The sequence below is a fragment of the Lolium perenne genome, chromosome 4 (assembly GCF_019359855.2).
Source record: "Lolium perenne isolate Kyuss_39 chromosome 4, Kyuss_2.0, whole genome shotgun sequence".
In the NCBI taxonomy this organism is placed as follows: Eukaryota; Viridiplantae; Streptophyta; class Magnoliopsida; order Poales; family Poaceae; genus Lolium; species Lolium perenne.
In genome coordinates this window covers 80,076,223-80,092,601 of record NC_067247.2, presented here as the reverse complement: position 1 = coordinate 80,092,601, position 16,379 = coordinate 80,076,223, and the positions used below count along the sequence as shown (strand labels likewise).

Here is a 16,379-nt window from a genome sequence, read left to right as displayed (position 1 = left end):
GCGGTGGCAGCGGATATTTTAGGGTTTAGGTCGTGGAGGTTTTTGGGCGGCGGCAGCGGCTTGGGAAAGCGGCGGCGGCGGATGATTTAGAGTTTAGGTCGTGGAGGTTTTTGGGCGGCAACAACGGCTTGGGAAAGCGGCGGCGGCGGTGGATATTTAGGGTTTAGGTCGTGGAGGTTTTTGGGCGGCGGCAGTGGCTTGGGAAGCGGCGGCGGCAGATCTTGTCATGGGTCATGGGCGGCGGCTGTAAAGGCAGCGGCGGCGATGTTTGTCTTGGTCGTAGGCGGTGGCGGATGAGGAGCGGCGGCGGCGGGTCGTGCGGCAGCTAGGTCATGAAGGGAGGTGGCTCTGATACCATGTTAATGTTTAGACTGGAACGATACCCTCGTCCGGTATCGGTTACGTGTTTATATAGCACAGGAAAAGCCCCTGGCGTGGCATGTACAATATGTAGTGGATCGGTGTACTACACCGTATACCAATACATTACAAACTCTAACAGTCCTCGCAGCTTGCTGCGGCGCTCGGAGGGTATCTCTCGAGGACGGCCTCGCTGATTTGGGTCCATGTGGTGAGCGGCCAGCGGGGGAAGCCATGGTTTTGGATGTGTGGTCCCCGATTCACTGACATGCTGATTTATAGCACGACGACCTAGGTGGAAAACTTGATTGCACGGATGTAAAGGATGCGGCGAAACACGGCGACCGAGGAAAAGTGGTGATGTGGGTGGGAAGGACGCGGCGAGAAACGGATGGGCACGGCTGTTTCCCGCGCGTGCCGCCTACCCATTCAAGGCCAATTCAAGTTGCCAACCAGCCTCGGCAGTAGGGAGTTGCACAGTACTTGTACTGGTTAGTACTAACAAGTCAAACATATAATAATTCTTTATTAAGTATGATGTAAATTGTCAAAATTAGTTAGCTATTTAACATCAAAAGCGGAAATGGGGACGTGATCAAGATTGCTACACACCGGCCTCTTGACCTGGTCCATGTTTGTGTAATAGTATCTTGTATCTCCGTTTTGCAGTAATGGCTAGATTTTGTAAGCTGATCCATTCAAGGCCAATCCAAGTTGCCAACCGACCTTGGTACTAGGGAGTTGCACATGAGTACTGGTTAGTACTCCCTATGTTTTTATTTACTTCACGTTCTGAATTTTGTCAAGTTTGAATAAAATATAAAAAAATAATATATATAATAAAATGCATGAGGTATAAAAATTTACTTCTATAATAGATTTTATATTGTAGAAATTTTCTTTAAAATATTTAGTCAAACCTATCAAAGTTTGACTTTGATAAAACCTAGAACGCGAAGCAATTGTGAATGGGGGAATATCAACAAGTCAAAAATATAATACTCACTATGATTGTAGATACTTGCTGTAGATTTAGACAAAATATAGGCTAAAATTGATCTAAAGTTATTAAACCCGAGATAAGTATTTATTACCGGATGGAATATTACTCTATTAAACACTACCACCGTTTCATAATGTAATCCGTTTTGACAAACTAAACGGCTTAGGTCATGGAAGAGAGTGATATAATGCAAATTGTAAAAATTAGTTGGCTATTTAATTAGAGAAGTAGAGATGCGGACGTCATAGAGATTGCTATGGGCCCAGCAGTACATGCATTTTTGTTCTTTAGTACTCTCTCCGATTCATATTACTTATTGATAATATAGATACCTAGACATATTTTAGTTTTAGATACATCTACATTAGCAGCACGTAATATGAATTGGAGGAAGTATTACTTTTTCGATTTTAGATATTTATCGCAGATTTAGGTAAAATCTAGCCTAAAATACGTTTATTAAAGCCTGTGACAATCATGTTTGAAACGGAGGGAGCAATATTTTTTTGTTAATTTGAGTTGAGTTGGTTGAGGTGACGAAGACAGGTTTTCAGTTTGAACTTTACAAACCGTAGTAGTAGTAGTTTATGATCAGCAGCACCACTTGCTTGTTCAATACTATGCACTCTTCTTCTCGTTAGAACATTTCTCCGCACAGCGCATCGGTTGTGGAGCACTCCAAAAGGTCTACGGATGACATGCATCTCAACACACGCATGATCCACGTAAAACTGCCCTCATCAACCGGTGAGCGAGTACTGCTTGACCCAGCCATGTGTTGGCTAAAGCGGGATCTAACTCCTTTGGATAACAAATTAGTTCCGTCACCATCACACATTACTACTAGTAGGCTTTACAAATCATCAGTTGCTCGCAGAGGTCAGGTCGCCTTCAGGGCACCGGGAGCCATGGCCGGTAGAGCTCGATCGCCGCAACTTGACGCCGACGTCTCTTCCTGTTCAAACTTCAAACACCCACCGCGAGCGCGCGCGAGGGAGAGGAAGGAAGGAAATCAAAAATACACAGAAGGGGAAGACATCACATCAGACATCACCATGACGACCGGCACCAGAGCCAAACAGAACCTTTCTGGACGCCGAAAGCCGTCTCGCTCCGACTCCGAAGCCGGCCTATTAAAACGGCGATGGGAGAAACCGCCGTGCGCCGTGATGGCGAGGTGGGAAAAACTGCTGCTCGAGGGTCAAAGGGCGGCGTGGTCGTCGCCGTCGCCGTCGAGTGGTGTGGTGTGATGTGGCGTCGCGGGCCGACCTTGTGTTTGCCGGGGCCCCGCGCGAGTGGACGGACCTGGTGCTTGCCGGGGTAGCCAGGCAACGGGCTCTGCATGGTGGTCAAGTCGTCACCTCCGGTGGCCGACACGCCACACTCCCGGCGACAGAGACATGTAACTGTGTAGTTTCTGGTCCAATAAAACATGTGTACGATGTCCTCTCCGTTCTGGAATTTGCAGGAATTGTAATTTCAAAGATTCGCAAAAGATATTCAATTTGCGTGTGATACAGAGGACATGGCTTATTGGCTCCGTTCTGGAAGAAAGGGAGCAGAGGAGCTTCAGCTCCCTGATAATCAAGAGAAAAAAAAAGACTGATCATGGGACGAGGTTTTTTTTTTCAGCTTGTTTGTTCTTCCTTCTGGGTCAATACCCACGAATCAGCCCAAAACAATCGCAACTTGTTGTTGGTGGCCTATATTGGGCCTCATTGTAGCAACATGAGACGGGCCAAACTTGGATGCTCCAGTCCAGGGTTTGTTACATGCTGGTGCTTTTATTCACAGTTTGTTACAAGATCTAAAAAAATGTTAATTACAGTCTATTTTAAAAATGTTTATTCTGATGAAGGCTCCTTGATGGAATTTATAGTGATGCTCAATTTCTCATACAGCAGGAACTGTCGGAAAAGGCACCATCAGTCAGTAGTGACTAGCTAGGGGCGCGTTTCGTAGCCTGCAGCTCCCTTGGCTCGCATCGGACCAGCTATTTTTGGCTCGTTTGGATGCTTGCAGCCCACTGCATTGTTGAATGAATTGAGTTTTAAAGCACCCCCGGGACAGGCCCTGGAGGAACTCCCGGAATGGCAGTTTCTCCGGGACCATGCCCGTTACGGCCAGAAGCCTGCACGCGTGGAGAAGGGAGGCGGAGACGCCGCGTCCCTTCGGGAACACACGCCATAATTAGGCTCACCGCTCCATCTCCTTCCTCTCACTCACGACCTCCCCCAAACTGTCACATCACCTGGCGGTTCCCCTCCCGCCGACCAATCCGCCGCACCGCCGCACGGAGGACCACCGATACCGGAGGAAGGAGACATCAGCGACCTCGACCTCGACCTCGTCCTCGGCCGCGACCTCAAACTCGTTGTCTTGCCCGCGACCTCGACCTCGTCCTCGGCCGGAAGAATGGCGGTAACGACATCTCCTTCTCACATATGTACTCGTTCTTGCACAACATGCCTTTCTAAGGTATTTCAGTCGACATGCACATTAGATCTGCTAGGGTTTCCGTTAGGATAGCGGTCGGATTGACGTTTTGCAAGGTGTTCGTCCCTATTTCTTGCATTTCTTGCTCAGTTCTTGCATTTCACGGTCTCGATTTGCTTAGATCTGTTACTATAGTGTCGGATTGCGCTAGATCTTTCCTAGATCGTGCTTTTGATTGTTGAAACTGGCAGATCTTACTGTGCATGCAAAGAGGGGAAGGGTTTTTTGTGCTGGGGTTTAGCATGTTGAGATTGCTGTGCGGAATGAGTCGTGGTAGGTTGCTGTAGATTGTGTAGTTTCTGATTGAACTAGGCCGATGATTGTAACCGGTGATCATAGTGTGAGAAGATGATTGATCTGAACCTATGGCATGACTGAACATCACCATGCCATTGGTTCGGATCAAACATTTCCTCCATATGTGCTTATTCTATGAGGCCTATGCCACCTTGCTTTCCATATTTGTACTTCTTCAGTTGTTCAATGGCCAATAATTAAACTATGGCACAACGGAAGGCAGGGTGCTGCCCTCAAACTTAGTCGTGTGTGTCATATTACTTGCACACTAGACTTAGTTTGCGGGCAGTCCCTTTGCCTGTCGTGTGATCCTACATATATGAGGCCTCGTTTTGGTTTGTCTAGTGCGTTGGCCAATGATTGAACAATGACACACTGGAAGGCAAGGTGCTGCCCTCAAACTTAGTCATGTGTGCCATATGACTTGCACACTAGACTTAGTTTAGGGACAGTCCCTTTACCTGCCGTGTGATCCCACATATATGAGGCCTCGTTTTGGTTTGTCTAGTACATTGGCCAATGATTCAACAATGGCACACTGGAAGGCAAGGTGCTGCCCTCAAACATAGTCGTGTGTGCCATATTACTTGCACACTAGACTAATGAGCAGGCACACCTCTAATGGCATGTGTTCTTGTGGCAGACTGAGAAGCTCAAGCTTGGGTCATCTGAGACCCCCGACGAGGGACCGTCCAGGAAGCGAAGGGCGGCTAACGTCGGGCACTTCCAGCCGGACGTGGGGCTGGACCAGTTCTGCGCATCGTCTTCAAGCCAACCTTCGACCGGCTACGGATCCCTCATGATTTCGTTAGGTGGTTCGGACAAATCCCTTCGAACATCATGGTCACCACCAACACAGGCTGCTACTAGAGGATGACTACGGTGATGGAAGGCGATGACGCATACATCGACCAGGGGTGGGCGGCCTTCGCCGTTGCTCATCAGCTGCAGATAGGTCAGTTCCTCGTCTTCCAGAAGGTGTCCACCTTCCAGTACAATGTGGTCATCTTTGACTACACCTGCACTGAGGTGATGACCATGTGCCGTTACCATGGCGACGTCACCAGGTGTGTCGTCTTCCAAAGTCATGTCTGGAGCTCCTGGTGTGTGTACTTGCTGTTCCAGTCGTCCTATGATCATCTATGGTGTGTCCTGAACAATGATCGTTCTGTGTCCTTAACTATGAACGTGTTTCAACTATTATCACTGCTAAGTTTGTCTGAACTATGAACTGTGTTCTTCCTTGTGTTGTTTGATCGCTGGTAACCTCACCACCGAAGGTAAGAGGTTAGTAGAAGCAGTTTCTGGGTTGCAACCAAACAACAACGGCGCCGTTCTGGACTGCTACGAGACCTCAAAACTGGCCTACCAAACAGGCAGAGCCCAAATCTCTACGGGGACGAAAAAACTCTATGCATGCCACCAAACAACGTGATTTTTATGGCCCATAACCCGTCTGCAACGCGCGGGGGACTCCTTCCCACTGCGCCAGTGATGCAGGAAAGTGATGAAGGCTACCAAACACGCTCTAGAGTGGTGATACAGGAACCAAAGCTGCCGCCACCAACGTCTTCTTTCTACTTGGACACGCTGGTCTCAACTCTCAAGTGGTAAATCGCTCTCGACTTCAGCTTCCTTTGCTGCCGCAGCGGAAAGCTCAGCAACAATCTTCGGCATACCGAACATCTGAACAACACAGAGCAAAAGGCTTGATCATCAACACGCGAAGGGGGGAAAAATGGCAGAACAATGTAAACTGCGACATTCAGTTCAGTGTCTTGTTATTGTTTTGTTTAGGTTGCTCGCTGCATATGCCATGCGGTGGTGTCAGCGCAACTACCTTCGAAATGTTCTTGTGATAAACAAAAAGGTCGAAGTGAAATAATGATAAACAAAAAGGTCGAAGTGAAATAATGAAACAAGAAATTGGTGCCATAAGATACCTTCATCGGAATATTTAAGTTTGAAGAACCAAGATAGTGAGTAGAATATAAACATATTATAGATGCCTTCATGTGCTCTATCTAAATTGCCTACATATAGAATGTGTCTTATAGAGCACCTATAACGGTTTATTTGGAGAAACATCGTCTTGCAAATGGCTGTGTTACAACTGATTGTAAAATAACACATTTGCTGGGACAACATAAGTTTCAGTATTAGAATAGTTTTTGCTAATTCAAGCAGAAGTATCCAAACATTAAGAGGTGAGCCTTGTTAAATGTTGGAACAAACCAAAAACCATGTAATGATTCCAGATCGATTATGTAACTAATAATTTGACATCATTTTCCCTTAAATTGCAACAAAAGAGAGAAAACCAGTATGCTTGAGGTTAGAGAACAAATCAAGGCAAATGATCATCATAGAATTTTCTCTCTATCTAACCGACAGTTTATGACCAGGAAAATTCAGATATTCCGCAAAGTCATCAAGCACTGGCAGTGACCTATAGAACCAAGAACTTGACAACAGTCTGATTAAATGCATGTGAAACACCGGAAGGAATCAGAACACAGTCAAGTTTTACAGATTCAGAAATAGAAACTGTAAGCTGATCTCCCGCAAGTTAACTTAACACCACCAACAGAGTATTACTCTTTATATAACTTGAATGCGGACAAAGAACAATACCTTTGGGCCAATACAATCGAGACACAGGATAATTCAGATATTCCTGAAAGTCATCCAGTCCAAGGTTTGATACATACTGCTGCTATTATTCAAGGTTTGTTACAACTTACAAGATCTAAGAAAAAAGGTTCTTTGCTGAAATTTATAGTGGTGCTCAATTGCTCATACAGCAACTGTCGGAAAAAGCACTATCAGCAGCCAGTGACTAGCTAGACTACTGATACATGAACCAAAGCTGCCACCACCAATGCCTTCTTCTACTGGGACACGCTGGTCTGAAGAGGCAAAGCACTCTCGACTTCAGATTCCTTTGCTGCTGCTGCTGCGGACCGCTCCGTAACAATCTTCGACATGCCAAACATCTGACCAACGCAGAGAGAAAAAAAGGCTTGATCAATCCACACATGAAGAAAAGATGGCAGAACAGAAAAAACTGCGAGATTCAGCATCTTGGTATTATTTTGTTCAGGTTGCTCACTGCATGTGTAGTGTGGTGTGAGATTTGGTGTCAGCGCAGCTACCTTCGAAATGGTCTTCTTGAAGCAGGTCTTGTGCTCGTCCATGGAGGCGTTGATGAACTCGTCGATGTGCTCTTTCACATCTTCAAGGAAGGTAGCATCATCAGTTTTCTTCTTCCGGCATGAAGCCATGGCGGGGTTTTGGGGAGCAGATGGCTTTGAACCTTCAGCCTGTGCATTGCTGGAATCCATCTCAAAGCTGAAACACACCAAAGGGGAAAGTGTTGTTATACATATTCCAAAGAAGAGATCAGGGCAATATGGATATGAAAGCGAACTTCTGCATATTCACAGCTGCACTGAACATTAGATCAGGGAACAGACATAAATGTTCATAAGCTAAAGGATGTGTAGCCATCGGGATTCAGAAATATTTAAGTACCACAAGTATAGAACAAAACGAGCATTCATATACTTGATGAACGAAGAGTTCTCTGGAAAAGCTTAAACTGGTACCAAAGAACATGATGCAAGGAATTAAGGAAATCACGCAACAGCTGTTATATACTTTGTGGACTCAGAATGGACAGACATACGTGACGCAAAACATATAGATGAAACAAAATAAAGAATATAGTACCACTTATTTGAGATCATTTGTTCCGTAAGTAGTAAACAAGAAGATTGAAGTGAAATAATGAAACAAACAATTGGCCCTATCTGATTGACATAGAACAAAAGGTTCGTTCATCAGCATATTTAAGTTTGAAGAGCTAAGACAACGAGTAAAAAATAGGCATCTATAGAACTAATGGACAAAAGATACCTTCATCTGCATACTCAAGGTTAAGAAAGAATATGAGTAAAATATGAGCATGTTGTGGATACTTTCATCAGCTCTATATAAAGCATTTACATCTAAGATGCATCTTATAGAGCACCTATTACAGTTAATATGGAGAAAGATCATTTTCAACATGGCCGTGTTACAATGGTTTGTAAAATAACCACATGTGCAGGGGCAACACCACTTTAAGTGTGGTTTTGCTAAATCATGCACAATGAACTCAAACAATAAGCGGTAAGCCTAATTATCACAACAAACGAGAAAACCATGTAGTTATTCCAGTTCATTAAAGAAAATAGTTAACATCCTTGTTATTACTTAAAATGAACCGAAGAAAAAGACAGGGTAAATAAGCATGGCTAAGGTAGGAATACAACAAATCATATATTTATAGGAAAAGGCTGCAGCGGCAATATAACTGTTTCTTTCTGTCTAGCAGGCTACTTCTAACTAAGATAATTCAGGCATTCCTCAAATACAAGAATGCTAGAAAGCAGTAGGACGCACATATATAAACTTCAATCGTCCAATCCTCAAATCCATGAATGGTGAAGAGATAAACCAAGTATTTTATGCAGTGCCTGATTAAATGCATGTTAAACACAGGACTGTACTAGGAAGTACCCCACCATGTAGAAGTTTATAAATTCAGAAATTTCGCCAGTACACTCTGCTATCTGTAAGCTGGCCTCCCATGACAATATGGCATGCACGTTAGCTGAACACCACCGGCAGAGTATTGGTTTTCATTTTTAGCTAACTTGTGAAGAAGTCCAATACCTTCAGGCCAGACAATCGAGACACAGGGAACACATTGACCAAGTAAAAAGAATCCAAAACAAAAAGTTAGGGTTAATTAAATATATGCCACTGCAATTATTGCGTATTCGAGAAATGCCACTACAATTTTCATCTTTCAAAATATGCCACTTGCAGGGGCATTTTTGGAAGGCTGAGAGTAGCATTTTATCGAAGAATATTGAGAATTGCAGTGGCATTTTTCGAAAGATGAAAATTTTAGTGGAATTTCTCGAATACGCAATAATTGCAGTGGCATATATCTAACTAACCCAAAATGTTATGGAACGCGCTATGTACCACAAGGGAATTTCAACGAACACCAAGCGGTCATACTCTTGCGCTTGCTCTTGCAAATACTACCACAAAAACAAAAATAAAATAAAGAAAGAAGCTCTGCCGGTGATGCATTGTGCCTAAACAGATAAAGAACCTAAAGTGCTTCTGCGAAATCATGCAGTGACTTTGGATGAGCAATGGATTTGTAAGAAATAAAAAGGATGTGCAGGACAGCATTAATTCATGTACTAAAGTGCTTCTGCGAAATCATGTAAAAAAAAGTTCAAACATTAAGTGGTGAGACGTCGTGATTCAAGTCTATGAAGAAAATACCTAACAGTTTGAGAACCTTGTCACTTAAATTGCATCAACGATAAAGATACAGTAAACAATAATGGTTGAGGTTGGAGAACAACAAATCATCAACTAAAGGAAAAAAGGCAACATCACCGTTGCACTTTTCTCTCTGTATCTGACCAACTATTTATGACCAAGATAATTCAAACATTCCGGAATCCTCAATCTAGTGATGGTTTTTTTTGTTCTTTGAGAGCACGTATTAGCTCACCTTTGGGCAAAGATGTCGCCCATCTCTTTATTCTTATGAAGCACCATGCTGATACAGTGACTTGTGATGAGCAATAGAATCAAGAATTGGCAACCGCTGTAGCGCAGCAAAGAATATGATAATGCAGGAAGCTAGGAAAGCAGTAGCATGACACATATATAGGTTAATAAAACAAACATTTAAGATGGTCCATGATTAAATGCCTGTTAAACATCCAGATAAATTAGAACGTAGTCAAGTTTGACAGATTCGGAAATTTCGCTTGTACACTGCGCCAACAAAAGCTTGACAACACCGTCCACTGTTAGGTTTCATCAATGGACTATTAAATTAAATCCGTATAAAGTCCAGCACCTGGCCAATACAATCGAGACACAGGTAATGCCATGACCAAGCTATAAGAATCCGAAATAGAAATGCCCTACGCACCACAGGGGAATTTCGACGAACAGCTAGTGGGCATACTCGTGCGCTGGCTTAGTGGCTCGCAGTACTGGGAAATAAAAAAAAACCTGCTCGCGACGCATCGTTCCTACGCAGACTGCTACCTTCGCAGCAAAATCACAGCAATCTGACATCTAGCGTACTGCGAGGAAGGACGTGCAGAGATGGATCGGACTGGTAAGTAGAAGGGTCGATCGATTCTTGGTACCTTGGGGTGACGGGGCTGGGCGCCTGGCTGGGAACGACGAAGGGGAGGAGGAAATCGCAGGGGATTTGGAGAGGGAGAGGAGGAAGGGAGTTTGTTTTGTTTCCTCTCTCTCCAGAAGCTGCTCGCGTTTCTTTCTTGGACAACAGGGAAGGAAAATGTTCAAAAAAAAAAAGGGGGAAGGAAAAGGGCAAGGCAAACAGCGGCGGAAACCGTGGAACAGCGGCGGCCGGAAACGAGGGGTGGCCCCCCATACTTCGCTCGCGTGCGTGCGGGAATAACGCACGCACGCAGCGGCTCGCCTCGCGCCCCACTGTTGGACCAGGCCCAGCCGCCAGGGAGTGGGTTCCTCCAGCAGTTTTTTTTATTAATTTTTTAAAAAATACAGATTTTAAACCTTTCGTTTTTTTAATGAAAAATTTTATACCTGAAAAAAAATTCGGATTAAATTTTTTAAAATTTTAAATGTTCAAAGATAAAAATTATTCAGATTTGAAAATTGTACAAATTTCAAAAATATTCAAATTTGGCAAAAAAAATAAAGTTGATTTTTTTAAAATTTTAAAAAGGTTCACATTTCAAAAAATGTTCAGATTTCAAAATTTGTATAGATTTTAAAATTTTCATAAAACTTGCCACTAAAATCCGTGGAAAATTCATCTATTTGGGGACACCTAAAACCCGCTATCTAAAATGGGGATGGAGAATAAAAGGTCTCCCCATCCCTGTTCCCTACTATTCCCCGCTATAATTGTATATACATATAAGTTGGTATATTTTTAAATGAAATATGTTGTAATATTATGTTTGGCGTAGTATATTTCAATAATATTTAACATACGATATTAACTTATTGCTATTTTACCAACTACATATTACAAAAGTTTCTTAGTTTTGTGTGTCAAAAATAAAAGATCATGCAATTATGAGAATATCATTTAAATTTCGCTTCTTGATGGGGAACCCGCTCCCCGCCACGAACCCGGTGGGGATGGGGATGGGGAAAAGTCTCCTCGATTGTTAAATAGGGATGACGATGAGACGACATTCACCGGTGGAGAGCAAACCCGTTGCCATCCCAGCATGCGAGTAACGGGAAAACGATTGATGGGCTGGCCTAGAAAGCACACGTGCACGGGCGAAGCATAATTGCGCATGCTAATGGGCAGGAAATAAGATTTTCCGTGTACTAGCGATGTCCCTATTCTCCAACTACTTCATGGGCCGCACCAATTCAGCCCAATAACAGGTAAGTTTCTCTCGTTTTTTAAATTTAAACAAGTCTTAAGTTTAAAAAGTATAGATTAAAAACTGTTTAAACTTTAAAAAATGTAAATTATTCAAATCTAAAATAACTTCAAACTTTAAAAAAATTCAAAATTATGAAAGGTTTAGGTTTTAAAATACTTAAAAAATGACTAGGAAACTTCTACTAAAACCCGACCAGAACCCAGCTGAAATCCACTAGAAGCTTCCGAAACCGGCAAGAACCCTATGTGGCAATGGCGACGCTACTAGTGGACCATACTGGGTCGTGGCCCACCCTTTTCTGTAAGCTTTCCTTTATGTTTTGTTATAAATATAGCCCATTGACAATAAATAGCACACAGATTGGCCCATTCTCTACTGACTGGCCCACCCTTAGTTTCTGTCATGCTCGGTCACTGCTATGTGGGCTGGCATATGTAAACCGATTACGAGCAGGGGAGGCGTGAGCTTCAATGGAAAGAGTACACTCCCTCCATCCCAAAAACAATGTTATAGACTTATCTAAATTTACATGTATTTATATACTAAATGGTATCTAGATACATCTAAATTTAAACAAATCTACGATACTTTTTTCTGGAGAGGGAGGAAAACTACAGGTTCAAGTTCACATAGGAACAATGCGAGTAGTTGACTGAGGCTAAAAAATGCTCCCACGCTCAAAAACATTTAATTTTAAGCCACAATGTTTTATTTTTTATTTGAAATCACATATTCCATTAAAACGATAGGAGTGCTACAAGGCACACAAATGTGGAAGCCACATAGTAACATAGTCCAATGCACAAAGGACCCGGTACTAAAGAAAATTATCACCCACCGTCGTCCGCTGCTGACACATCGCACATATGTAGGGGAACACATCCCTTTTGAAAAAAAAAAATCTAGAGGAACACATTCATAGAAAAATATCATTTATCAAATTCGAAGTACCGATCCACCGCACATAGAAAGATCGAGGTTTTCGGGCACGTCGGCGGAGCCGCATGATCCATGTGTTGTCCTTCGTCACCCCGGAAGCGCATAATCCCTACAACAAAACCCTAAACTCGATGGAACATTACGAGGGTACGACCATACAAGGGCACCTGCTCTTAAGCTCCGCTAATTTGAGCTTTGTCAAGGTCGTGGAAGAATAAATGAAATTTACTAGAACGTGGCGCCATCCCTTCCATAGATGCTATGACCTAGGAAAACATAAAGTTTGGACCTATGTAAATGTTGGAGACGAAGCACTGACGGCTCTCCCGCTACCGTCGCCAGAAGTAGGCGGAGCGGTCAGGGACTTGCTACCTCGCTAGCAGAGGCAGGGTGCAAGTTATTGTAACCCTAAAAGACCCCGATAGAGAGGGAAGCGAATATGTGCAGTCGTGCTAAACAGAGCCATTAATATCGAGACAAAACAAGAATAGCACGCAAGGGTTGGCCGCCTTGCTTAAAAAAACATGGAGTAATGACCAAATGATAGGCGGCTCCAAACCTTAGCCGTTCAAGCCTACACTCATAATCTAAAACTTTCGGCCAACTTTTGAGCTAATTTCATAAAATGGTGAATTTCGATATATGTGGCAACTCAGCAAAAAAATATTGGATTTTAAAAACTATATGCTTCGAAACATACTTGTAGTATATAGCTATGTCTCATTTTCGAAAAAAGAAACCTCCAAACAGTTTTTTTTTGTTTTTTTTGCAATTATGGTTGATGAAGTTCAGAAATTTCCATGGATTGTCTGTGGATTCTGTTTGGGGGTCAAGAAGAGATTTGTTGAGTTTCGCGAGAATTCTGAATCCCATCCTGAATGTTAAACACAGCTCACAAAAGTTCTTGAAGACGTTTATCGCTATGTTGAAGACACACACACACGGTCTGAATCAGAGGAAGATCCTGATGCTTTTGACTACTACGGCTAAAAGCTCCCGCCTGATGAAAGCAGCTCTCTTGACGAAACCATCTACGACAAAATGCAAACGGATGTCGTGCGTCTAATGCGACCGGTGTCTTGTGCATATTGGTGCCGGCATTTCTTTCTTTAAGCCATCAGTGTCATTACGTGTAATACACTCACTAGAAGGTATTGACGGAATGGTCAACTTTCTAAATTTTATTTGGCACTACGGAGTAGCATCGAGTGACATGTTTGGACCAGATGCTAACAATTTACTCCTCTATATAACAAGGGTCCGGCCACGTCTTCCCTTGTGGTACCATTGCAGCTACGAAAGTCATGGAGTCGCTGATCAGTGCCGGCTCCGCGCCAGCGCAGTCCACGGCGCGGCCGCACGTCGTGCTGCTGGCGAGCCCCGACGCCGGCCACCTCATACCGCTGTGCGAGCTTGCTCGGCGGCTCGTCGAACACCATGGCTTCGCGGCCACCATAGTCACCTTCCACAGCCTCTCCGACCCGCAAAGCCTCCCCAGCAGCCTCCCCGCCTCCGTCACCATCGCCGCGCTTCCCGCCGTCAAGATCGACGACCTCCCGGCTGACGCCCTCCGACCCGTCGTCCTCGTGGAGATCATCCACCGCTCCCTACCGAGCCTCCGCACCCTGCTCCGCTGCATCAGCTCCGACGCCCTGCTCGCCGCTCTGGTGCCGGACCTCCTCTGCTTCCCGGCGCTGCCCCTCGCCGCCGAGCTAGGAGTCCCGGCCTATATCTTCTTCGCCAGCAACGTGACCCTTCTTTACCTGATGCATGGCCTGGTGGAGCTCCACGACGGCGCTCTCCCTGGCGAATACCGCGACCTCCCGGAGCCTTTCGAGATCCCCGGGGGATTGTCGCTGCCCCGCGCCGACCTTCCGGACGGCTATCGTTCTAGTAAGGATCCGGTTTATGCGGGAGTGGTAGTCTGGTAGAGGCATGCCGGCAATACCTCCTCGCCGACGGCTTCTTGGCGAACACATTTGACGAGATGGAACCTGCCACCGTGGAAGCGTTCAAACAGGTGGTGGACCGAGGAGCGTTCCCGCCGGTGTTCCCTGTGGGGCCGCTGGTCCGGTCAAACTCCGATGAGGAAGCTGCTGGAGGCGCGTCGCCATTGCTAGAGTGGCTAGACCGCCAGCCGGCGAGGTCGGTGGTGTACGTCTCGTTCGGAAGCGGCGGGGCGCTGTCCGTGGAGCAGACGGCCGAGCTCGCCGCGGGGCTAGAGGCGAGCGGGCACAGGTTCCTGTGGGTGGTGCGGATGCCGAGCCTGGATGGCCGCTCTCACGCCTTCGGGGCCGGCGGCGACGACGACGACCCACTGGCGTGGCTCCCCGAGGGCTTCCAGCAAAGGATCGAGGGCAGGGGCCTGGCGGTCGCGACCTGGGCGCCTCAGGTGCGCGTGCTGTCCCACCCGGCGACGGCGGCCTTCGTGTCGCACTGCGGGTGGAACTCCACGCTGGAGGACGCGGTGGCCGGCGTGCCTATGGTTGCGTGGCCGCTGCACACGGAGCAGAGGATGAACGCGCTCCTGCTGGAAGAGAGCCTCGGGGTGGCGCTGCGACCACGCGCGCGGGAGGACGGCGGCGTCGTGGCGCGCGAGGAGGTGGCGGCGGCCGTGAAGGAGCTCATGGAGGGGGAGAAAGGACGCGCCGTGCGGCGCCGCGCTGAGGAACTGCAGCAAGCGGCGGCGCGCGCGCTGTCGCCGGAAGGGTCGTCGCGCCACGCGCTGGAGGATGTCGCCGCCAAGTGGAAAGCCGCGCTTAGCCATGGGCCATGAACGGGAATTGTGATCCCTTTGATCATCTTTTTTCAATAATACACCGTGGAGTCGATCAAATAGAAAGATCCATTTGATCTGAAGCTGTGCCATCGAGACAGTGTCATCGGTCTTGTATGCTTGCAGCAGAACTGAACTGCTCCTCCGATTTCTATCTCCAGTGGAATACAACAATGAGTTGTTGCTAACTTCGTCATCGCCACAGGATAACAGGTTTGATGTATTGCAGTTTGCTCCGTTCGTACAACTATTTATCGACCACTGCTAAGTTTTCAGATTAATCTAAAATGCAGAAAGAAAAACAGGCGCCTCAAAACTATGTAAGAAGTCGTTGCCAAAATTCTTCGAGGCCCTTGGCGTATTTCGTTTAAACCGCCATGATGCCATCATATTGGACAACTTCAGAGTGTGTTTTGAAGATCGTAGACCCCACGTCGCTCCCAGGAGGAGTGGCTCAAGCAGTACCCTAGCCACCGCCTCCCTCTTCCCCTCCAAACCCGTTCCCCCGCCGCCTTTGAAGGATGCCGCGGGTCAGGGCTACACGGTAGATGGAGGTGGCGGGCTCTCATCCCCGAGCACGACTGGAAACGGTGGGGCCTCTTCCTCCTCAGTCTTTTGTATTGTTTTTTTTTTCACAATTGTAGAGTACAACATTATCTACCTCAAGAATTTTTTTTCATATTTTTTGAAACTATAAAATACCATTTTTGAATTTTAGGAAAAAACAGTCTACATATGTAGGAAGATTTTGTGTGACGGTGAACTTTAACCTCCAATGCGCATATTTTCTGCCCATGGTGAATTTTGACTGATCAGTTTTTAGTTGATTGATTTCCCGGTTGAGTAAATAAAAAATATGCACACTCTCGATCAACTGGCCCGTTTTATTGGGTGATTGCGTGCTTTGATCATTATATATGATCAACCCAAGTGTCGGGACAACACCCCTTATGTCCAGGTGTTGATGTATGGGCATCATGCAACTTAATGAAGCAAAGAAGACCAGCAAAGAACGTGCTAACTC

General features: G+C 45.6%; 1 protein-coding gene and 1 pseudogene across 1 annotated transcript; one reads left to right on the top strand and one right to left on the bottom strand.

Annotated features, from left to right (window-relative positions):
* Positions 1 to 6,791: 6,791 nt before the first annotated feature.
* LOC127293087 (uncharacterized) lies at positions 6,792 to 10,526 on the bottom strand. The gene is made up of 3 exons (XM_051322639.2): positions 10,393 to 10,526; positions 7,312 to 7,507; positions 6,792 to 7,152 (listed from the first exon to the last, which is right to left on the bottom strand). Exons 2-3 carry the CDS (start codon positions 7,498 to 7,500, stop codon positions 7,048 to 7,050), a joined length of 294 nt encoding a protein of 97 aa, XP_051178599.1. The 5' UTR covers positions 7,501 to 7,507; positions 10,393 to 10,526; the 3' UTR covers positions 6,792 to 7,047.
* Positions 10,527 to 13,880: 3,354 nt separating this feature from the next.
* On the top strand, positions 13,881 to 15,980 carry LOC127293086 (hydroquinone glucosyltransferase-like; annotated as a pseudogene).
* The last annotated feature ends 399 nt before the right edge of the window (positions 15,981 to 16,379 follow it).